Source organism: Apodemus sylvaticus, chromosome 23 (genome assembly GCF_947179515.1).
Source record: "Apodemus sylvaticus chromosome 23, mApoSyl1.1, whole genome shotgun sequence".
NCBI classification, from domain to species: domain Eukaryota; kingdom Metazoa; phylum Chordata; class Mammalia; order Rodentia; family Muridae; genus Apodemus; species Apodemus sylvaticus.
In genome coordinates, this window is record NC_067494.1 from 47,870,304 (window position 1) to 47,895,499 (window position 25,196).

Below are 25,196 nucleotides of genomic sequence, written 5' to 3' on the forward strand. Positions count from 1 at the left end.
AGCCTCACTTGTGAGATAGGTTCAATTGGGACCCTGTGCTCTGCTGGATGTCACAGATAGCTCCTGTCTTTCTTGATGACAATTCAGAAAAGCAGCTGGCCTCATGTCAGACAGTCCTATGAGGCGGGGTATTTGGTTCCCACTTCAGACTTACAGCAGGAAAGAGCCCAGGACAAGCTGACCCACAGCAGTGGATGGGCAGTGCTCCCACAGCAGTGGATGGGCAGTGCTCCCACAGCAGTGGATGGGCAGTGCTCCCACAGCAGTGGATGGGCAGTGCTGCCACAGCAGTGAATGGGCAGTGCTCCCACAGCAGTGGATGGGCAGTGCTCCCACAGCAGTGGATGGGCAGTTCTCCCACAGCAGTGAATGGGCAGTGCTCCCACAGCAGTGGATGGGCAGTTCTCCCACAGCAGTGGATGGGCAGTGCTCCCACAGCAGTGAATGGGCAGTGCTCCCACAGCAGTGAATGGGCAGTGCTCCTGCCTTGGTCCCGCTTACTCGTCTCCTCTTCACCCTCCATATCCTCCTCCACCTCCTTCCAGCAGCCACCCAGAGACCTTCGTAGGACTGTGGGTCCTGCTACTCAGGATGCAGGGACAGAGGTTACCTCAAAGGCAAGATATCCATATAGCCCTTGTCTCTCCCGTACCATGCCCACCTAAGGTTTACAGATTGGGTCCTTGAGGTTCTGGGCAATCCTCTACAGGCATCCCTGGAGGAACAGCCAGGAACATGGGAACACTGTGTTTAGCAGTGGTTCTCTGCTTCAGGCTCAGAGCCTTAGTGAGAGGGCTTGCTGAGTGGCACAGCAGGTCCAGAACAGTGTGCAGCCCTCCAGTGGTGGAAATGCAGAATTGCAGGACATTATTTCTTTTTTTTTTTTAATTCGATATAATTTATTTACATTTCAAATGATTTCCCCTTTTCTAGCCCCCCACTCCCCGAAAGTCCCGTAAGCCCCCTTCTCTTCCCCTGTCCTCCCTCCCACCCCTTCCCACTTCCCCGTTCTGGTTTTGCCGAATACTGTTTCACTGAGTCTTTCCAGAACCAGGGGCCACTCCTCCTTTCTTCTTGTATCTCATTTGATGTGTGGATTATGTTTTGGGTATTCCAGTTTTCTAGGTTAATAACCACTTATTAGTGAGTGCATACCATGATTCACCTTTTGAGTCTGGGTTACCTCACTTAGTATGATGTTCTCTAGCTCCATCCATTTGCCTAAGAATTTCATGAATTCATTGTTTCTAATGGCTGAATAGTACTCCATTGTGTAGATATACCACATTTTTTGCATCCACTCTTCTGTTGAGATATACCTGGGTTCTTTCCAGCATCTGGCAATTATAAATAGGGCTGCTATGAACATAGTAGAGCATGCATCCTTATTACATGGTGGGGAATCCTCTGGATATATGCCCAGGAGTGGTATAGCAGGATCTTCTGGAAGTGAGGTGCCCAGTTTTCGGAGGAACCGCCAGACTGATTTCCAGAGTGGTTGTACCAATTTGCAACCCCACCAGCAGTGGAGGAGTGTTCCTCTTTCTCCACATCCTCTCCAACACCTGCTGTCTCCTGAATTTTTAATCTTAGCCATTCTGACTGGGGACATTATTTCAACCTTTCTTTACCTCTACCTCACTCTAAAGGGCTGATAACAGACCCACTTGGTACCTACTGAGTTCACGACACCACAGGGCACCAGGGAGACTAAACAAGTAGCCTGTGAAAACTAGGCAGAGGACAGTGTGGGCTCTGTGTTCCCTGGACTGGCTCTGGACTGTCCTGAAGGCTGATTAACCAGCAGGCATTGTGGTAGACACACAGCAAGGTAGGAAGCGATAGAGACTGGGAGGAGAGAGCATGAGAGGCAGTCCAGCACAGTCCAGGCCCAGAGTGGAGCCAGCTCATTTAATACAGGAGTATATGCCCTCCAAAAGGCTCTCAGCTCAAGGCAATACCCAGAAGAACTGACCAAATAGCAAGCCCCGTGTGTGGCTCTCCTACCTGCAGAATGTTTAGGGCCCTCAGGACAGATCCTACAGTCCCTCATAGCTGAACAGCGTAAGGTGAGCATCACTGTAATGTGGAAGCTGCTCTCAGCTGATGGGACCCACACAGTCTGTGGACAAGTTTGCTTGAGTGAAAGGTCCCCATTCTTCATTTGTGTTCTGGGTAGGGTGTTGTACCACATCCAGACCCATTCCTAAAAGACATAAGTGCAAAAGGACAACCATGGGGAGAGAATCCTAGGCTGGCAACCATTCCTCAGGCCAGTCTGGAACAAGAAGGACCTATGTCTTGGAATGGAGTTTCCTAACGACACCTAGGATGCATCTGAGCCACCTTAGGGCCCAAGGCAAATCCGGGAGATCCCTAAAGCATTAAGGATTATCATGGATCCTAAGGTAAGTTGGGCTATGGAGCTGATGCATGCTGGGATGGTTCGAGGAAACAGCATGAGGAAATCTAGATAAAAGCATGTCATGAGAGGGAAGACAGAGCATGCAGGCAGGATGGCCTATCACATGCAGGACAGATTGCCTATGCCACAATTAGAATTGTCGGGAGAGAGCTGGGGTCCGGACACGAAGCAAATCTAAAGAATGAACAGGGTGAGGACTACCACCATATTCTTTTATCTCTCTGCAGGCTGGGGGGGGGCAGAGGGCGGCCACATAAGTGACCAGGATGTTCTCAGCATGGAAAATGCATGTGGGCTTGGTCATCCAGACTGCTCATAACTACCTCACCCAGTGACACCTGAGGCTGCACCCTGGTGGAGCTGCTGGATCCACAAGAGGTTAGATCCTTTCATGGCAAGAAATTCATAAGCAGTCTCTCAAAGTCTGGCCAGGCAAAGGCACAGCCCTGCAGGACATTGTGCTGCAAGCAACAGCCATACAGCAACCCTCTCTATGTCAGCCAGCCTTGAATATGGCTTTACAGCATTCCAGCACCAGTAGCCTTTGGCCAGGTCGTCTCGGTAAGGCAGTGCTTGGACCCCATCCCTTCTGTCTACCATATCAGTCTCATTGACCTGCCCACTTGTAGGAGATGGGGATCCATCTTTGACATTAGCCAAGGCCATGGATAAGTGTCCCGCGCTACCGTCTCGCCAGCAAAACGACGCGGCACACTCAGGTTCCTTCTGTAGAATGCTTTAATGGCTCTTGAGAAGCAGAGCATAAGCTTACAACCACGGAGACTCCAACGGTCTGAAAAACCGTCCCTTATATAGGCTGGTAAGCCCGCCTAGGACGTGGCACTTCCTAATTGGTTGCAACTCATCAGCCCATATTACGCCACGAGGTAGGCAGAGACCGAAGGACGTCAAATCACTTCAGGCATGCGCACTGATTTGTTCGCCGGTTACTGATACATTTTAGCTAGATGCGAACGCCACCTTGTAATGGAGTTTGCAGGAGCAACGGGCGGCCCCTCACAGATAAGACCCTATTCTTCCTGTCTCTGGTTCTAATCTTCTGGAAGAGTCAATGTTCGCCCTGAAGCATCTTGTTCTCCTGTCTTATCTGCTAGAGAAGGTGCCACGGTGGGACTTGGGCATTAGCGTGAGCCCTATGACTGCAAAGCCAGCCTAGTTTACAGGACTCAGAGCTGGCTACTGCAGGATCTTCTAGATCACAAGTCTGTAGTTCTACTTCCTGTGATCTGTTTGCAAGTAGTATAACCAACACAATGGCCTCCCTTGCAGCTTGTCTCAGTTCCACACAAGAACCTGTCACTGGCTATGGAAATAAGACACCTTTGAATGCAATGGGAAAGAACCTTACTCCACTCCTCAGGCTGTGAAGGCTGTTTCCACATGGCAGTGTTGCTAGGGCAGTGGTACAGGGATGTTTGGGGTCTCCGCTCCTCACCTTATCCAAGGAGGGCGAGTGGCCATTGAATATCCGAAGTTCATGGGATCTGGGAATGTATAGGGTGGGTTTTCTACCCATGAGCCCTCAGCATTCCTTTACTGAAAAATGCCTAAAGAAGTACCTGTTGTCCCATTACTGGGACAAGAGACTTGTATGTTACTGCTGGTCACAGGTACTTGGCAGTTGTGTGCAATAGTGAACCCATCGGTGTGAGGGCAACATCTGGAAACCATACTGAAACCATGCTAACATTTGTCAGAGTGGAGCTCAAGTCAAGCATGCCCACTGTGAGAACTCCTCCTCATCCAGTCCTCCTTCTCTGCATCCTCAGATCAGCCAGGACAGGGGGAGTGGGCACAGCCAGCCAAGATATCAGCTCATGCAATGACTCACACATGGGTACTGGCAAAGCTGAGGGTTCCATTCCCTGGACAGTGGGATACAGAAGAGACTGGGAACCATGGGAGGGGGAGGGCCCCCAAGGCCAGCTCAGACTTCAATGCAAAGGATCAGTGTTCCCCATTGCTACAAAATGGGCTTAATTAGCCCTGACTGAAGGGCATTCTCTTCCAATAGAAAACCTTTGGGAACAAAACCCTAGTGTTAAGTGGGGTCTTTGTCAACTGTGGGTACCTGACATAGGGAAGAGCTCTGGTATTACACACACACACATACACACACACACACACACACACACACACACACACACACACCCTACATTCATATACAGGAATATAGACATACAATTATTATGTTGGAAGGCTACCATGGTGAATTGGTATACTCTAGAAAGAGAGAACTGATGAAAGGAATCTATATATTAAGGGAATTTGTTGGGATGACTTACAGTCTGTAGTCCAATCACCACAACAATCGTAAGCTGTGATGATTGTTTCATAAAGATTCTATTACTGTCCTTCCTCTGGGCCTGTGCTGACACATGGGGAACTATGCCAAGTTTCTCTGGCTGCCAGGCTCTGAAGAGCTGCAGACTGTGGTCATGGTCCTTAAGGAATTGAGATGACAATTAAAGGCCAGTCTCTCCCCATGTTTCTGCCCAAGAGAATGCAATGGGGACAAGGTATGGGCATAAGGAGGGACCCAGGCAGAGTCCCAGGGTCTCCTTCCTATATTCCTCCATGGGCTGGTGAAGGAAAGCGACCACTCACCGTCCCTCTGGTCCCTGAGCAGATGTAGCAGTCTGTTGACAGTCCTCTCATGCAAAGGTCTGCTGCTCCTATGGCAGGGTCAGGCTGAGGTACAGCTTGGTGTCCACAGCAAGAGACTCCCTGTGGGAACACACTTGGCCAGCTACAGCCACCCAGAGCATTTCTGCACTACTCACTGGGACTAGAGCCCAAAAGTGTGCTGATGGGCCATGGTACCCACAGGGTACGGGGATGAGGACCTCTCGACGGGGTGTGCAGGAAATGGTTGTTTTTGTGACACTGCTATCAGAGAAGAGTGACTACACAGGGATTCTGACTCCTCTCCTTAGCTGGAGTAAGCAAGAACCCTGCTCCACCTTCTACTTCTGATGGGAGTGCCTTTGCTTTCTGAATGTCTCTGACCTGGACTCTCATAGAGGTGTCCACATAAATACCATGTGGCTCGGGACAGGCAGGACAACTATCCCAGCACCAACACACATGGTGATTCAGGGTTCCTATACAACATCTACATGATTGCAGTTTCAAAAACATGCCAGGGACGTCCATAGCCATGTGTCGCTGGGATCTTCTCCCTTTTCACTTGATACCATCACCTGTGTGGAAATCAGTGCCACCAGGGGACCACAGGAGATGGGACCACTCCCAGGTCTTGTGATGGAGATGCCTTTAGCTCAGGGATGTAAGAGAAGCTCATCAGCTGGAGGTGTTATGGCTCACACTGTAGGGCAGCAGGCTTCCTGGAGCTTGGCACCCTGGCTCCCTCCACTCTGGAATGGATAATGGATAACAGAGTATAGACATCGTTTCATGATGGCAATGTGTCAGCTGCCCCTAAGCCAGGACACATGGTATTGGACCATACAGTGTCAAGACACAAAAGAACTACCTACAAATCATACAGCTCCCAGTTCAAAATCTTATAATTTTCTGTACCCCTAGTAACAAGCTTTGGGAAATGGTACCTTTAAACTTCCTAGAAACAAACTACACTGGCCACACCAGGAGGAAGCTGGGAATTCTAGTGCTATGAGTAGGATGTGACTGTCAATGGGCAGTGGGTCCAGCTGCTCACTACCAAACCTCTATTTCTTTTACAAGAGGACCCAACCTGGGAGCCACTGAAGGGAGGCACAACTCCTCTGATACGGCTGAGTCCTGGAATCGGCCTTGGAAAGTTGTGGACAGGGGATGGGAAGGGAGGAGATGTGTCAGAGGATAAGAACACTTGGCCTGGGATTGAAATTTAGGGCCTGGGGCACACGGGTCCACATGGTGACAGCTCACAGGTCAGGGAGGTGTGGAGGGTTTCACAGCAGCAGATCTACAAGCCATGTCTGCTCTCACTCAACTGTAGCTGTTGAGGACCTGCCCTGTATGTTTGAGCGCTGTGGGTTTGAGGGCTGTGTGTGAGTGCTGTGGGTGTGAGGGCTGTGTGACTGCCGTGGGTGTAATGGAAGTGTGTGCGTGCTGTGGGTATGAGGTGACACTGACGCAGAAGACCTCACACAAAGAGCAAAAATTGTCCAACAGTTCATATTGGTTATGTATTGATTACCAACTGAAACTATAATGTTTGCATATATGGAGTTAGATCAGATCCACTTATTGATCAGAGTATCTGTAGTGTAACAACTACAATGTAGAAACTACAGGACCAATGGACCTGTCATCTATTGTCTGTTCACGATCCGGCCACTTATTATCTCTTTTGACTGACTTCTTGGTTGTTTATCGATGCATATCTACCATCTGCCATTTTCACCCTGGGCTCCTGTAGGCACTAGGAAGGGTAGAGACCCCATGTCACATTGTCAGGCTCCTCCCCTCCTCCGCACACACAAGACACAGACTTGCATTAATTCCTAGAACACACATCTCCTCTCCCCGGAACAGGATAGGTACCCAGAAGCTTTTTCCTGCTAACTGTGTTAGTGTCCTGTCCTGTCCTTTACAGAGGTGCTATACTGTAAGTCGGGAAATACATCAATATTTTTTGAAATTAACCCTCTACTGATAATTTCGTAAAATTGTCTTGACCTTTTGTTATCCTAATTCTAAGTCCTAACCAAACATTTTCTTTGATGATCTTTTTTTTCCGTTTTTTGTTTCTTTTTTTTAATTTTTAATATTTTTATTTTCTATATTCTTTGTTTACATTCCAAATGATTTCCCCTTTCCCAGATCCCCCCTCCCCATATGTCCCATAAACCTTCTTCTCTCCATCCATTCTCCAATCACATCCATCCTTTTTCTCTGTCCTTATATTCCCCTCCAATGCTAGATCAATCCTTTCCAGGATCAGGACCCTCTCCATACTTCTTCATGGGAGTCATTTGTTATGCAATTTGTGCCTTGGGTATTCAGGGCTTCTGGGCTAATTAATATCCACTTATCAGAGATTGCATTCCATTTGTATTCTTTTGTGATTGGGTTACCTCACTTAGGATGATATTTTCCAGATCAAAGCATTTGCCTAAAAATTTTGTGAATTCATTGTTTCTAATTGCTGAGTTGTATTCCATTGTGTAAATATACCATATTTTCTGTATCCATTCTTCCTTTCATATGGGTTCTTTCCAGCTTCTGGCTATTATAAATAAGGCTGCTGTGAACATAATGGAGCATGTGTCTTTATTGCATGCCGGGGAATCCTTTGGGTATATGCCCAGGAGAGGTATAGCAGGGTCCTCCGGAAGTGTCATGTCCAGTTTTCTGAGGAACCGCCAGACTGATTTCCAAAGTGGTTGTACCATCTTACAGCCCCACCAGCAGTGGAGGAGTGTTCCTCTTTCTCCACATCCTCGCCAACACCTGCTGTCTCCTGAGTTTTTGACCTTAGCCATTCTGACTGGTGTGAGGTGAAATCTCAGGGTTGTTTTGATTTGCATTTCCCTAATGACTAATGATGTTGAGCACTTCTTAAAGTGCCTCTCAGCCATCCGAATTTCTTCAGGTGAAAAGTCTTTGTTTAGATCTGTACCCCATTTTTAATAGGGTTATATGGTTCCCTGGGGTTTAACTTCTTGAGTTCTTTGTATATATTGGATATTAGCCCTCTATCAGATGTAGGGTTGGTGAATATCCTTTCCCAATTTGATGGTTGCCATTTTGTCCTTTTAAAAGTGTCCTTTGCCTTACTGAAACTTTGTAATTTTATGAGGTCCCATTTGTCAATTCTTGATCTTAGAGCATGAGCTATTTGTGATCTGTTCAGGAAGTTTTCCCCTGTGCCCATGTCCTCAAAGAAAGAAACTCAAAAAAACAAATGATCATCACATTAGAAGCTGCAAAAGTCTTTGAAAAATGCAACACCCTTCATGTTAAAATTATTAGAATGATCAGGAATTTAAGGTTGATACCTACTTATAATAAAAGCAATAGACATCAAACCAGTGGCCAACATAAAACTAAATAGAGAGAAACTCAAACCAACTCGGCTAAAATCAGGGAGAAGAAAAGGCAGTTCTCTCTCTGTCTCTCTCTCTCCCTGTCTCTCTCCCTCTCCCTCTCCCTCTCCCCCATCTCCCTCTCCCTTTCCCTCTCCCTCTCCATCTCTCTCCCCATCTCCCTTTACCTCCCCCCTCCCTCTCCATCTCTCTCTCCTCTCATCTCCCTCTCCCTCTTCCTCTCCATCTCTCTCCCCCCTCTCTCCCTTTCCCTCTCTATCCCTCTCTCCCTCTCTTCCTATCCATCTCCCTATTCAATACAGTACTCAAAGTTCTAGCCAAAGCAATTAGACAATCAATGGACATCAAAGGGATACAAATTGGCAAGGAGGAAGTTAAGATACCACTATTTGAAGATGATATGATAGTACACAAAAGTGACCCCAAAATTCTACCAGAGAGGTCCTACAGCACATAAACAACTTCACAAAAGTGGCTAGACAACCCTAAGATTTCATCTTACACCAGTCAGAATGACTAAGATTAAAAATTCAGGAGACAGCAGGTGTTGGAGAGGGTGTGGAGAAAGAGGAACACTCCTCCACTGCTGGTGGGGTTGCAAATTGGTACAACCACTCTGGAAATCAGTCTGGCGGTTCCTCCGAAAACTGGGCACCTTACTTCCAGAAGATCCTGCTATACCACTCCTGGGCATATACCCAGAAGACTCCCCACCATGTAATAAGGATACATGTTCTACTATGTTCATAGCAGCCCTATTTGTAATTGCCAGATGCTGGAAAGAACCCAGGTATCCCTCAACAGAAGAGTGGATGCAAAAAATGTGGTATATCTACACAATGGAGTACTATTCAGCCATTAGAAACAATGAATTCATGAAATTCTTAGGCAAATGGATGGAGCTAGAGAATATCATACTAAGTGAGGTAACTCAGACTCAAAAGGTGAATCATGGTATGCACTCACTAATAAGTGGATATTAACCTAGAAAACTGGAATACCCAAAACATAATCCACACATCAAATGAGGTACAAGAAGAAAGGAGGAGTGGCCCCTGGTTCTGGAAAGACTCAGTGAAACAGTATTCAGCAAAACCAGAACCGGGAAGTGGGAAGGGGTGGGTGGGAGGACAGGGGAAGAGAAGGGGGTTTGCGGGACTTTCGGGGAGTGGGGGGGCTAGAAAAGGGGAAATCATTTGAAATGTAAATAAATTATATCGAATAAAAAAAAGAAAAAAAGTGGCTAGATATAAAATTAACTCTAATAAATCAGAAGCCTTTTTTGCTCAAAGGATAAATTGGCTGGGAAAGACATTATAGAAATAATATCCTTCAATATAGTCACAAATAATATAAAATATCTTGGTGTGACTCTAATCAAGTAAGTGAAAAATCTATATGACAAGAATTTCAAGTCCCTGAAAAAAGAAATCCAAGAAGTAAGATAAAAAGATCTCCCATGCTCATGGATGGTCAGGATTAATACAGTAAAAATGGGCATCTTACCAAAAGCAATCTGCAAATTTAATGCAATCTCCATCAAAATTCCAACTCAATTCTTCATAGAGATGGGAAGAGAAAACATCTAAATCATTTGGAATAGGGAAAAACCCAGGATAGCAAGAACCCTTCTCAACAATGAAAGAATTTCTGGGAAATCGCCATCCCTGACCTCAACCTGTCGCAGAGAACAAAAGTGAGAAAATGCACACGGTGATGGCACAGAGACAAACAGGAATATGGATTGAACAGCCTTGAAGACCCAGAAATGCACCCAGAAACCTACGGTCACTTGACAGTTGACAAAGAAGCCAAATCAATGCAGTGGCTAAAAAGTCGGCATTTTCAATAAATGGTGCTGGTTCAACTGGCAGTCAGCATGTAGAAGAATGAAAATTGATCTATTCTTAATTCCTTATACAATGCTCAAGTCCAAGTGGATCAGGGACCTCCACATAAAACCGCATATTCTGATCTAATGGAAGTGGGGAAGGGCATTGAACACATGGGTACAGGGGGAATTTTCTTCTACAAAAAATAATGGTTTATGCTCTAGATGAACAATTAACAAATGGGACCTCATAAAATTGAAAAGCTTCTATAAGGCAAAGGACACTATAAAGGACAAAATTGCAACCCACAGATTGGGAAAAGATCATTACCAACCATATATCCATTAGAGGCTAATAACAAAAATATAAAGAGTACTCAAAAAGTTAGGCTACAGAGAACCAAATAACCATATTAAAACCGAGATAGAGTGCTAACCAAGGAATTCACAACTGAGGAATACTGAATGGCTGAGAAGCACTTAAAGAACTGTTCACCATACTTAGTCATCAGGGAAATGCAAATCAAATCAGCCCTGAGATTCCACATGACACCATTTAGAACTTTACCAGAAAGTGTTTATAATTCCAGTTTCAATCAACTTAGTAATACTTTTATGCCAACGATTATTATATTTATAAAAAATTTTCCATGATAATCTTCAATTTTAACGTTTTTCTACATTTGTCTACAATTTTATCAGAAATATTTTCCACGTAAATCTTCAATTCTATCATAAAATGTTCATACTTCCTTTATCATTCAAATTAGCAATGTTTTTATGTCTATCACTTTACTTTCCATGAAAATTGTCAATTTTAATGTCTTTTTCTATGTCTCTACTATTTTATCAGAAATATACTCCATGTGAATGTTCAATTTTATCATAAAATGTTTTTAAGTCCTTTTTCAATAAAAGAACATGCTTTAAAAAATACAAGAACAAAAAAAGGCAAAAAAGCCAAAAGCAATATACAGATACAATGCAATACCCATCAAAATCCCAACTCAATTCTTCACAGAGTTAGAAAGAGCAATTATCAAATTCATCTGGAACAACAAAAAACCCAGGATAGCTAAAACTATTCTCAGCAACAAAAGAAAATCTGGGGGAATCAGTATCCCTGACCTCAAGCAATACTACAGAGCAATAGTGTTAAAAACTGCATGGTATTGGTACAGTGACAGGCAGGAGGATCAATGGAACAGAATTGAAGATCCAGAAATGAACCCACACACCTATGGCCACTTGATCCTCGACAAAGAGGCTGAAAACATCCAATGGAAAAAAGATAGCCGTTTCAACAAATGGTGCTGGTTCAACTGGAGGTCAGCATGCAGAAGAATGCGAATTGATCCATCCTTGTCTCCTTGTACTAAGCTCAAATCCAAATGGATCAAGGACCTCCACATAAAGCCAGACACTCTGAAGCTAATAGAAAAGAAACTGGGGAAGACCCTTGAGGACATCGGTACAGGGAGAACGTTTCTGAACAGAACACCAATATCGTATGCTCTAAGAGCAAGAATTGACAAATGGGACCTCATAAAATTACAAAGTTTCTGTAAGGCAAAGGACACCATCAAGAGGACAAATCGGCAACCAACAAATTGGGAAAAGATCTTCACCAATCCTACATCAGATAGAGGGCTAATATCCAATATATATAAAGAACTCAAGAAGTTAGACTCCAGAAAACCGAACAACCCTATTAAAAAATGGTGTACAGAGTTAAACAAAGAATTCTCACCTGAAGAACTTCGGATGGCGGAGAAGCATCTTAAAAAATGCTCAACTTCATTAGTCATTAGGGAAATGCAAATCAAAACAACCCTAAGATTTCATCTTACACCAGTCAGAATGGCTAAGATTAAAAATTCAGGAGACAGCAGGTGTTGGAGAGGATGTGGAGAAAGAGGAACACTCCTCCACTGCTGGTGGGGTTGCAAATTGGTAAAACCACTCTGGAAATCAGTCTGGCGGTTCCTCCGAAAACTGGGCACCTCACTTCCAGAAGATCCTGCTATACCACTCCTGGCCATATACCCAGAGGATTCCCCACCATGTAATAAGGATACATGCTCTACTATGTTCATAGCAGCCGTATTTATAATTGCCAGATGTTGGAAAGAATCCAGGTATCCCTCAACAGAAGAGTGGATGCAAAAACTGTGGTGTATCTACACAATGGAGTACTATTCAGCCATTAGAAACAATGAATTCATGAAATTCTTAGGCAAATGGATGGAGCTAGAGAACATCATACTAAGTAAGGTAACCCAGACTCAAAAGGTGAATCTTGGTATGCACTCACTAATAAGTGGATGTTAACCTAGAAAACTGGAATACCCAAAACATAATCCACACATCAAATGAGGTACTAGAAGAAAGGAGGAGTGGCCCCTGGTTCTGGAAAGACTCAGTGAAACAGTATTCGGCAAAACCAGAACGGGGAAGTGGGAAGGGGTGGGTGGGAGGACAGGGAAAGAGAAGGGGGCTCATGGGACTTTCGGGGAGTGGGGGGCTAGAAAAGGGGAAATCATTTGAAATGTAAATAAATTATATCAAATAAAAAAAAGCAAAAAACCAAAAATCTGGAAGATCAAAATCCCAGGTGACAGCAGCTGCTGGCTAGAACTTGGGGAAGGCCGATTATGTCTCCATTGCTGGCACTGCAAGCTGGTCAAAATCAATCTGGTGGTTCCTCCAAAAATGACAGATAGATCTACATGAACACACAGCTATAGCACTTCTAGGTCTATACCCAAAATATACTCCAACTTATAACAAGGACACATGTTCCACTAATATTTATAATAGCCAGAAGCTGGAAACAACCCAGATGTCCCCCAACAGAAGAATGGATACACAAAATGAGGTACATTTACTCCTTGGAGTAATCTATTAAAAACAATGGCTTCATGAAATCCACAGGCAAATGGATGGAACTAGAAAATATCATCCTAACTGAGGTAACTCAGACACAAAAGATCAGACATGGTATGTACTCACTGATAAACAGACATTAGCCCAAAAGCTCACAATACCCAAAATACAACCCCAGACCTTATGGAGCTTAGGAGGAAGGAAGACCAGGGTGTGGATGCTTCAGGACTTAAGTGAGGGGAGAACAGGATGGTTGGAGGAGACTGAGGGAGGGGGAGACTTTGTAGCAAAAAAAGGAGGGGTATTTTATAAGGGGGCAATAACAGGTACTGCAGGGGACAGGAAAGAAGGACAGAGGAGTAGAAAATTGAATAAAAATATGTAGCAGTGGGGGATGAGGAACCGTGTCTAACCACTGCCAGATTCCAGATGGCAGGGAAATAAAAGGCTCCCAGGACTCAGTAGGGATGGTTTTAGGAGAAACGTGCAGCAAAGGGGAGATAGAACCCATAGAGGCCACATCCAATAGACAGGCATGGCACCTCGTGGAGGGATGTGGCCACCCACCCAACTCGAGTTTTAAACCCAGAAATATTCCTGTCCAGAGAAAAGACAGGGACAAATATGGAGCAGAGACTGAAGGAAGGTCAACCCAGGGACTGCCCCACTTGGTGCTCCATCATTTCTGCAGCCACCAAATACAGACATTGTTGATGCTGTCAAGAGGTGCTTGCTGACAGGAACCTGTGTAGATGCTCCTTGAGAGTTTCATCCAGCAACAGACAAATGCTGATGTGGATGCTTGAGCTCAGAGATCCAGGAGGGAAGGTGGCAGGACGACTCGGGAGTGGCAGGGGATTGTAACCCCATAGCATTAACAATGTCAGAACAGACCACCCAGTGCTCCCACCATCGAAGGAGTGTGCAGGGAGGGATTCATGGCTCCAGATACACACAGCACAGAGGAGGGCCTTGTCTGTTATCAGTATCTCACACTATACCGAGAATTCTGCATAATGTTTCCAAACACAGTTTAAATGCTTTTACATGTCTGTGCTCTCCAATCTGCCCTTATCTATGTAAACCAGTCACTTCAGCCAGTTTGTTTTTTAAATAGTTCTCTCTGGTCCCCACCTTCCAGTCTCAACCACACAGAAACCTATGCTCAGTTCTGGGGGCAGCCCAGATTACAGCGTGAATTCTTAGTTTGCCTTGAGTCTGCAGCTCACTGCTGTAAGGCCACCTCTGTCTAGTGGTGATGGAACTAGGTGAGAAGTACTAAGATTTGTCTCTCAAGGTGAGATAAATTGTTCCTGAGTTGTGTGCTAAGGCACAGTCATAGGGTGAAGCTTCTGTATAGCTAAGGTGGGCCTTGAAGCAGGCAGAGCTATTCTGTCCTCATGGAACGTAGAACTTGTTGCCAAAAAATAATGCTTCTTCCTTCAAAGTACACTTATGCAAACTGCAAAGATCCTAAACGCTGCCTGTGGCTCTCACCAGTTTTCCCCAGAGCATGCCCACAGCTCTCCTTCTGTTGTGTCAGGAAGCCAAGCCTTGTCTTTAATGCGGCTGCTCCTGCAGTCATCTGATCTCTCTGGACAGGAACCTCTACCTGCTACAAACTCACTGTTAAGAGGCACAACAGATCACCTTTTCTTGTTAAGATCATGTCTGTAGTGTCTTCGGAACTGGCAAACCAAAGTCCTTTAGCAGCTGACCATTAGCCTGTGTGGCCTGAGCTCCCATGCCCTCCACCTCTAAGTTGTTTCCAGTACAGCACTGAGCCCTGGCTGGTCACAGACCACTTTCACTGAAACCTCTGTCTTCTAAGCCCTCAGTCTGCTGTGTTCAACAGGAGCTTCCTGTCCCTGCAGTGCACACTTGTCCTCTCCAACTTTTGCATGGATCTGATTTTAGATCATGTAAGGTTCAGAATCTCTGCTTGGCAGCCATTACCACTCATGGTATTTATATTTTCGTTCACTTTGTTCACTTTGTATTCTTATGTGTGCTCTAAGAGGGCAACGTGGAGGATTATGTCATTACTGTTGTTCACATCTGTACTAAAAGTGCTCACTCTGCAGATGTTCAGCAGAGCTGAGGGAGGTGACAGGTCAGGACACCCTGATTGCAGAAGCAGCAGCTGTGAGGTCAGAGACGCACCAAGTGGGAGTTGGAGGAAGGAACCTAAGGCGCGTTGGGAGAAAACAGGTCCAACTCCCCTAAGATCCTGAAAACAAGGCAGCCGGACTTGGTATCCATCCCAAGGGAGCTCAAGATCAGACTCACAACAGTGCCACCAAGACAACCCCAGGTCTCCTCAGTTCCCCATATCCCTGAGAGCTCAGAGGGACGGTTTCAAACTCCCTGGGCTCCCTTCACACTCACCCGCACTTGATGCTGAAGCGACCACAACCTCCTCCATTCTGAAAATCCCAGTAATAACGACTGGAGGGCGTGGCTAAATACTGGGGTTATAGTTCACTGGCTGTTCATGCGCATGCTCTGTGCCTACCAACAGCCTCCTTTACCAGCCTAGCTTAGTGGCTCCTGGAACATTGGGCTTTGCTCCTCCCTTCTCAAGAACAGTGTCCCCATAGTGCTTGTACAACACAAGTCGCCTCACTGTGGCCTTGAATACACAGCTGAACTGGTGGCATCTCTTTCCCAGCGCGTTCCAGATCCTGCCTCCTCATCCTCCCCAGGGCAGAAGCCTTTCCCCTCTCCCATTGACTGACTGTAATCAATGCATTAATGTGATAGAATACCTTTAAGTATAAAAGAAATTTGAGAAGAAAGGCTAAATTCAGAGAGGATTAGCACAAAGGCCACCATTAGAGGAAGAAGGAAACCACGAGCTGCGAGTGATCAGATAAAACCCAGCCCCAAGACGGGCAGGGTCTCCATGGACCTTGCCAAGTGCCAGGGTTACAGCGATTCCAGGCTCAGTCATCAAGGACTGGGAGGCACAATTCTCCATTCCCTCTTTTACCCTGACCTTTCCAGTGACCATGACACTATAGGCTTGGTGTGCCTGGCAGGGGCAGGGGATGGCCTGCTTTGTAAGCAGTAGTTGGCTTTGGCCAAGGGATTCAGAAGGGATTTGCAGAGAGAGATGCCATCTGAGGCTGGGCGTGGCTGACAAAGGGACTGTTGCAGGTTAAAAGTAGCAGCAGGAAGGTGTCCATGAGACTTCCTTGTGCTGGGGTACTTATCCTGACCTGCGAGCTGTAGTATTCCTCCTCATCGTCTTCATCATTGAAAACATTAAATTATTACTAAAGATATTTTGAACTGCTTATAGTCAGTTCGCTGGCACTGTAAGACCTGGGTTTAGAGCCTGGATCCACAAAGGACCAGCTATTCTTGTCTAAAAAATGTTCTATGTGTGCCATCACACTTTATTAGAAAACAATGACACTCTAAGAGTGGGAAAGGATATTTAAAAATCCATTGGGTCCCCGGGAGCACAGTGCACCTGGTCCCAGGGAGCACAGAGCACCTGGTCCCAGGGAGCACAGAGCACCTGGTCCTCACACATGCCTGGTCCACCTTTGGACCTCAGTGTCTAATGTGAGCCCTACACTCAGTATGGACTTGGTTTTCCATGGATCATGCCGACCTAGCTGGGGGAGAGGGTGTTTCCATGTGCGTCTTACCCCATCATGTGTCAGGTGTACATGTATACTCCTACAATTATGTCCTGTCAGAGGCCATCCTCTGGACAGGTGCCCACACCTGCACACCCTGTTTCCTACTCCCAACCCCCACCACCCAGGGATGCTGGGCTTACAGACTTTGCTGCTGCATCCATCTTTGATGTGGGTTCTGAGGATTCAAACTCAAGTCCACACCTTGGGAGGGAAGTGCTCTGCCTATTCCTGCAGCCCTGTCTCAGGTGTTTGATGAGAACCTAGAGCCTTTCTGAGGAAATATGAGAACAGTGTCTCCCCTGATGTCTCAGTTTGAAACACAGCTTTGTCTTAAAAGTTAAACTGCAGCATCAGCTTGAGGCTAATCAGTCAGAATCTAAGGAAAGGTGACACACAGGGTAGACATGATGGTTTTAAAGCAGGAGGTTCAGCAAACATTCAAACCAGAGAACTAAGGACAGTAAATCATCTTTGATTTCTAAAAGCCTAGTGTCAGCCTTCACAGCCCACCTAAGCCAGAGCCTTGAAGTCCTTCCAACCATGAGGGCTCCTATTATGACCTCATGAGGAGAGATTGTGAGGCGCTCTAGCCAATAGATGATAAGCTGTGGCCAGGCCTGGATTTCTTTGAGTGCGTTGAGAGGAGTTGTGGAGTGGTGCCCTTTGCGAATTTATTGTATCTATTGATTGTGTGTGGTTGGATTGGTTTGTACGAGTGCTGTGTGGCTGTGTAGGTTACAGTGTGTGTAGAAGTGTGTGTTTACGGATTTGCTTGTGTGTGAGTGTGTGTATAATAGTTCCAGTGTGTGAGTCAGTGTATGTGGGAGTGTGTGAGTTTATAGGTTTGTTTCCAGGGAGTGTGTGTTTGGTGAGTGTGTGTGTGTGTGTGTGTGTGTGTGTGAGCAGGTATATATATATCTGTTTCTATGTAATTGTGTGTAGTATAATTCTGTGCTTGTGTAAGAGTTTGTATTCCTGTGTGCTTTTGTATGTAAGTTTGCTTTTCTGTATTTGTGTGTGTATTTGTGTGTGTGTGCTTTTGGGTCTGTGCCTGTATCTCTGTGTGTGTGTGTGTGTGTGTGTGTGTGTGTGTGTGTAAATTCACATTTCTGTATTTGTGTATTTGTGTGTGAGTGCGCTTTTGTGTTTGTGTCTTTGTCTGTATTTGTGTGTGTGTGTGTGTAAGTTCACTTTTTTGTATTTGTGTGTGTATTTTTGCCTGTGTGTGTGCTTTTTTGTTTGTGTCTGTGTCTGTGTCTGGGTCTGGGTCTGCATCTCCGTCTGTGTCTGTGATTGGTTCTGTGTCTGTGTCTGTCTGTGTGTGTGTCTGTGTTTGGTTCTGTGTCTGTCTGTGCTTGTGTCTGTGTCTGTCTCTGGTTCTGTGTCTGTATCTGTCTGTGTCCGTGTCTGCGTCTGCATCTGTGTCTGTGCACCTGCCTGTGCACATACCCCTTGGTCTCTTGCATCTGTATTGCTTGTACCTTGGTGCAAGAGAGTGTACCGGAGAGAAGTCAGCCCGGCTGCTGTACCTAAGGTAGGCCATCAACATTATTTTTGAGACAGACTTACTCAATGGCCTGAAACTGGCCAAGAATCTGGGGCCGGTTGACCAGAAGCTCTCAGGGATTTGATATGACCACCACATACTCTCAGGTTAAAGGCATATGTAGAGAGCTTGCTGTTTATTTATTGATTGACTTTGGTATGAGCTCAAGAGATAGATTAGATCACATATTTGCAAGGCCACTGGCTGTGTGTCTCCTTAGTGCTGCTCTTTTGATTTTTATTTATGCTTTATTTGGATGGCTACTTTGTTTTCCCTAGGATTTATTTTCTCACATGATATTTTATTGTTATGATTATTTCCTAATGCATTTCAGGCTGCTTCAGTCTATCTATTTTCAATATATTTTGGTTTCCTATTTTTGCATTATTATTGTGTAGTGATTTATTCACGGCATGTTGTCATTGGCTTATAATTAATACATATTTGCCTTTCAAGACACTTTGGCTTTTCCTGCAGGGAGAGCTTGAGATGTCTGTGGATGAGCCCACAGGATCTGTGAGCCTCTGTGGGAAGACATCTAGTGGTTCCTGGAGCAGCTGCAGCAGCCAGGACACATGGAACTACAGTGGAGGTGAGCTACAGGACCAGGGAGCAAACACACTGACCGGGCCAATGCTAATCTGAATCCCTGGCCACAGGCTGCAATGGTCACTCAGGGCTACACTGAAGGCCACTCAAGGACAAAGAATGGGCCATCAAAACTGTGTGCGGTCTTGTTCTCAGAGTCTTCTGCTGGTAAAAAGCAGCTGACCTTGGCCACTGAAGTTGAGTCCAGACTCTATGGCTTTTTGGCCTTGGTTGTAGGTTTAATAGTCTCTGATATTTTACTATCTTATTGTTTGTCATTGCTTAATTTTAAGTTTCAATATTTTGCTCAGGGGAGGTGTGGTTTCATTGGGAAAGACTACGTCCTAAAACGAAATGGAATATTCACTGAAGTGCTGGGAATTTATATTTGTTTTGTCTTTTACTAACGCTTTCGCCTCTCATTTTTTCATATGATTTTTTGCTTCAATCTACATCCAATCATAGTATTAATCAACTGTAACCCTCCCAATCACCCTGTTTTATGACTATGTTTTTTAGTTTCATCATCTGTATTTGGAATGTGTGTACTCTTGGGTTTCTAGTTTGGGGTGCGTTATTTGGTTAGGTTTTACTTACATTTTTTTACTTTATCTTTTCCCCCATATATTTTTCATAATATTCATTCTATTTTTCTAGCCTTTACTTACCTTTATGTCAAGCACATTTTCTTTGTTTATTTTTAGGTAGCATGTGTACTAATTTTGGTTTCTGTTTTCCTACATCTTTTTCATTACATTGATTCTATTCTTTTTATGTTATTTTTAGGTAGCATCAGTAGTGATTCAATACCTACACATAGTGAGGAGGAGTTACCACCATTCAGCTTCGAGCCCCATATCTCTGAGGAGGAAGACTTCCACTCCCAATACAAAGTCTTGAGGACCATCGGGCAAGGGAGTAACGCCAAGGTCCTCCTGGCCCAACACCGGCTCACAGGCACACCTGTGGCCATCAAAGTTCTTGAAAAGGGCAAGCAGTGGTTCCAGTCAGCCATGATGGAGGCCAATATAATGAGAACACTCAACCATCCCAACATCATCTCACTTCTACAAGTGATTGAGACCACAAAAAGCATATACCTGGTAATGGAATTTGTTGAAGGACAACAACTCTACCAATACATCAAAAATTCTGGCCACATAGAGGAGGACGAGGCCCGGAAAATTTTTAAACAAGTAATAGCTGCCGTGAGCTACTGCCATGAACATGGTATCGTGCACAGGGACCTGAAACCTGATAACATCCTGATCGATAACAATGGAAAAATCAAAATAATCGACTTTGGCCTTAGTACCAAAGTCAAACCTGGTCAAATGCTCAGTCAGCACTGTGGTTCCTACTCTTTTGGTGCCCCAGAATTCTTCCTCGGTAAAAGATACGATGGCACCAAAAGCGACTCGTGGACCTTAGGTGTGGTCCTCTATTTCATGATTGTCGGGAAGGTGCCTTTTGATTCTGTGATCATCCACGAACTGCAAAGACAAGTTGTGGCAGGAGTATATCCTGCCCCCTATGGGGTCTCACAAGAACTAGAGGACTTGCTTAGTCTATTACTGACCATCCACCCTACATATAGGCCCACACCCATGGAGGTGATGCTGCACCCCTGGTTTAAAGGGGACTGGAAGATGTTCCCAAATCCCTGTAAGGATCTAATCCCTGCCAGGGCAGACCCTACCATTGTCCAAGCCATGGAATATCTTGGCTTCCGAGCTCAAGACATTCTCGAGTCACTACGTAAACAGAAATATAACCAAGCCATGGCTTGCTATACTTTACTAAAAGGACAGGCTCTCCAGAGACATGTCTACTCAACAGTGACTCAGACAGTGAGTCCAGTGGCAGCCCCATTCCCGACCATTGATGCTGCTGCTGCTTTTACTTTAGGGATGAAGACAAGCAGAAGTGCTCCTATACTTGGCCCACTGGTCTCACCATCCTACATTGGTCAAGAGTCTACCTATGGCCAGAAGGCTAGGCAAAGAGCAGGAAGAACATCCACTGGGCCTGGTTTTCTTCACTTGCGGCCACTCCAGTGGAAACCCACAGAGGACCAACAACATATATTTGCCATGAGTGTCCCCTGTATTAACACAACAACCAGAATCACTGAAAACAGCAGCAATTCGATCCCAGAAGACAATCCCCTCTCCCACAGTGCCTCAGAGAATAAGCCCATCCCCAGCAGGGCCAGGGCCCAGCCCCGAGGCTTCAGGGGATGGGCCAAGAGGATACGAAATGCCATGAGGAGACTCTGTTGCTGCTTTACAGGAGGAAATCAATCTCGCCGCAGGCAGCACAGAGTCTCCCCCCAGAAATGAGGCCCATGGAGAAAATCCAGAGAAAAAGAAGCAGGCAGGGCCCAGGTACCTTTGTGCTTTGTCCTACCCACTTTACTCTGTGCTGGTCCCTCCTCTGTCTTCATTTTCATTTTCATTTTGCCCACAATTCTTACCTTCTCATCTTCTCGAAGTACTTTAGAATTCATCAACCCCAAGCCTTCTCCCTATTCTGGGTTTCTCCTCTTGCCAGCATGGACTCAATATCAATGATTTTTAATCCACACAACAGAATTGTTTTGCTGACCCCATTCCTTCTCCTGGAGTCCATCTTCCCTAAAGACAATAGTTCCCACAGGGTAAGGACTAGATGCATATGGGCTCAAGGACTCTTTCAGGGGCTACAGGCCCTAGCAATGTGCCAATCAATCACAAGAGCTGAAGAACAGATTCTTACATTTTCAAAAGTGACATCACATTCCAGTAAGCCTCAAAACTAATAACCAGCAATGTCATTGAATAAGTACAATAGCATAGTTCACTGATTATTGATAATGTTCCATGCATTCATAGTTTTTGCCTACTGATTATCCTTTTGCTCCTAAGAAACACCTAGTAATACATTGATTTAAAAAAAAATTTCTAAGTGATTTCTTTCCAAGATCTTGACTACAAAGTAGAAAAAAAAAGACATAAAATATTAACGCATGTCAAAGTCCCACATGTTATTATAAGAATTCTACCTCATTATTTCTTTTATCTCTAATAAATTACCTTGTCTCTTTCACAGTGTCATCAGGGAATTACGTCCTGAGTATCAACAGGAGGTGATTTCAAACACATGGACCAGGAACAGACACAATGGGAGAAGCACAACAGTAACTCTAGCAGCAGCAGCAGGTCAAGGAGAAGACAGAAGAGGAAGAAGGAGGAGGAGAAGGAGGGGGGGAGGAGGAGGAAGAGGAGGAGGAGGAGGAGGAGAAGGAGAAGGAGGAGAAGAGAAGGAGAAGGAGAAGGAGGAGAAGGAGAAGGAGAAGGAGGAGAAGGAGAAAGAAAGAGAGAGAGAGAGAGAGAGAGAGAGAGAGAGAGAGAGAGAGAGAGAGAGAGAGAGAGAGAGAGAGAGAGAGAGAAAGAAGAAATTAACCAACTGATTTCTGTGTCACTATTAGAATTGGTATCTGCCTATTTCTGGAACCAGATAGCACACTGAGAACCAATTATAAAAAATGATTTAACTGAATATTAATATTTACAGAAGAGTTATCAGTATTCTTGAGGGTTCATGTCTAAGAGACAGAGCTAGGTGGCAGAGACAACAGGAAATGGTATGTTCTGAATGAGGAACATTTTCCCAAAGCTGATAATGCAATAGGTCTGAAGGAGCATTCGGGAGCATTCCCAGAAGGAACGGCTTCTGGGGGGAAGAGAGGAAGTTTCTGGACAGTGAGGAAGCATGATTATGTGGAAATTCCTAGAGATATATCAGCAGGGAAAGTCAGTAGGCTGGTGGACATGGTTCCCTGAACTGGTCAGGTGGCTATACTAAAAGATCTGAGAGAGGTTCTCAGGAGGGATTCACTGTTTTTGCCTAGCTGATGACATAGCATAGGTAGACTGACTAGGAGACAAGTCTGTGGCCCTGTGCCTGAGACTTCCATGTTTCCTATTCAGGAGATCTCTCAAATAATACCAATTGCCCCTGGGATCTTAGAGGGCTCTATCCACAGGGACAGCCCTTGTATAGGGTCCTGACTTCATCCATGTGTCACTAAGGTCCCTGTGATATGAGATGCCATGTGTATGGACAGACCAGGGAGTGGCCACCAAGAGAGCTCAGAGGCCTGTGAACCAGAACGCCAGGCCTAGGATGGATGAGGGTGCAGTGCTGCTGACATAGGCGAGTCACTCATCCAGAACCTCTGCCCTGCTGCCTTTCACTGGCAAGAAAGCCTGTCACCTGTACTACTGCCACCTGAAGGAGCAGATACTGAGTTCCAGGTTTCTGCACATAGAGAAGGCCTGCTTTCTGCTGACTGCCAGTGGGTTACAGGATGACCTGGGCCACCAAAATGACTCAGTCCTTATGAGCAGGTACTTCGTGCCACATGCCTATTCCCAAAAGAACAGGCAAATATGTCACCCTCCCTGTGTGTGTGTCACCCTTCCTGTGTGTCTGTCACCCTCCCTGTGTGTGTATCACCCTGCCTGTGTGTGTCACCCTCATTGTGTGTGTGTCACCCTCCCTCTGTGTGTGTGTCACCCTCCCTGTGTGTGTCACTCTCCCTGTGTGTGTGTCACCCTCCCTGTGTGTGTGTCACCCTGCCTGTGTGTGTCACCCTCCCTGTGTGTCACTCTCCCTGTGTGTGTGTCACCCTCCCTGTGTGTGTGTCACCCTGCCTGTGTGTGTGTCACCCTGCCTGTGTGTCACCCTCCCTGTGTGTGTGTCACCCTCCCTGTGTGTGTGTCACCTTCCCTGTGTGTGTGTCACCCTCCCTGTGTGTGTGTCACCCTCCCTGTGTGTGTGTCACCCTCCCTGTGTGTGTGTCACCCTCCCTGTGTGTGTGTCACCCTCCCTGTGTGTGTGTCACTCTCCCTGTGTGTGTGTCACCCTCCCTGTGTGTGTGTCACCCTCCCTGTGTGTGTGTCACCCTCCCTGTGTGTGTGTCACCCTCCCTGTGTGTGTGTCACCCTCCCTGTGTGTGTGTCACCCTGCTTGTGTGTGTGTCACCCTGCCTGTGTGTGTGTCACTCTCCCTGTGTGTCTGTCACCCTCCCTGTGTGTGTGTCACCCTCCCTGTGTGTGTGTCACCCTCCCTGTGTGTGTGTCACTCTCTCTGTGTGTGTGTTACCCTCCTTGTGTGCTTTTTTCTGGAAGCGAGGGTGTCCAGTGTCTGCTCACCATGAATAACAGGAGGACATAAAGCTAGGGAGGGACAAGGACATGGAGACAGAAGGACTCACATCCAAGTGTGCTTACCAGCCCCCAACACAAATACTACGAAGGCTGTCACTGTGGTGTAGGAACGATGGCCAGAGTAGGCCATGCCTTTGGCTCCTGCATAAGCCCCGAGAGCTTGACACCTCTGAGTACCTTGGCCTGCTCAGCTGCAGAGTGTTATCCACCCAGCCTCTGTAAACAGGAACAAACCCAGCTACCTTATGCTCTCTGTGCCTCTGTTTCCTCACCTGTACCCTGGAAAGGGAGATGGTGAGTGACAGGTTATTCTCCTTGCAGAAGCCTAGCTGACTGCCATGGAGAGCAAATGGCTCTGGGGACTGCGGGCCCCGCCAGTATTCTCCCTCACTGGTCCCCAACTCATGCTCCTTACTGTCCTCTGTGCCTTGGGCCTCACATGTCTGCCTGCACATCTCTCTCCAGTGCCACATGGAGTCCAGGCAGCTTTTCTCAAAGTTTCCCTCAGTCCACACTCACACAGTGCCCCACTGGCAAGTTTTCCCAAGAACAGGGGCTGTGGGGCTGAAATGAGCTCCACAGACCTTGAAGGAGGGCTGATTCTGTGGCCCTTATGGGCACCTGCGGGACTTGAGAGGGGAGCAGAACCAAAAATATTAAGGAACCACATCCTAACCTTCAGGTCTGAGGCTAAGACAGATATAGTTGGACATAGTCTGCAGCTACGCTGTTGGTCCTGACTTCAAAGGTCAGGGAGGGAGGTCAATGCAGAGAAAGGTCAGGGTGGGATCACAGCTAGCTGGTGGCTCTGTCCTCAGATTATCGGCAAGAGAGGGGTTGACTACATCCTAAGACACGAACCTGTCATGCACCAGGAGCAGCAGGGTCTGACTCCACATGAGGCAGTACTACATTTCATCAGAGATGCCTGTCAACTTGAGGATGTTCCTGTCCACTTCTTCAGGCTGTACAAGGGCGATCCAAAGGTGCTGGGCATGGGACAAACACAGGACAAG

At 46.0% G+C, this 25,196-nt stretch overlaps 1 protein-coding gene and 1 long non-coding RNA gene across 2 annotated transcripts in view; both read left to right on the forward strand.

The window, feature by feature from the left end:
- Positions 1 to 25,196, forward strand: part of LOC127673638 (uncharacterized) — a 200,407-nt gene that overhangs the window by 21,503 nt on the left and 153,708 nt on the right. The window lies entirely within an intron of this gene.
- On the forward strand, positions 18,865 to 21,337 carry LOC127673630 (sperm motility kinase Y-like). The gene is made up of 2 exons (XM_052169397.1): positions 18,865 to 18,971; positions 19,754 to 21,337. The coding sequence occupies exons 1-2, from the start codon at positions 18,869 to 18,871 to the stop codon at positions 21,307 to 21,309; spliced, it is 1,659 nt and encodes a 552-aa protein (XP_052025357.1). The 5' UTR covers positions 18,865 to 18,868; the 3' UTR covers positions 21,310 to 21,337.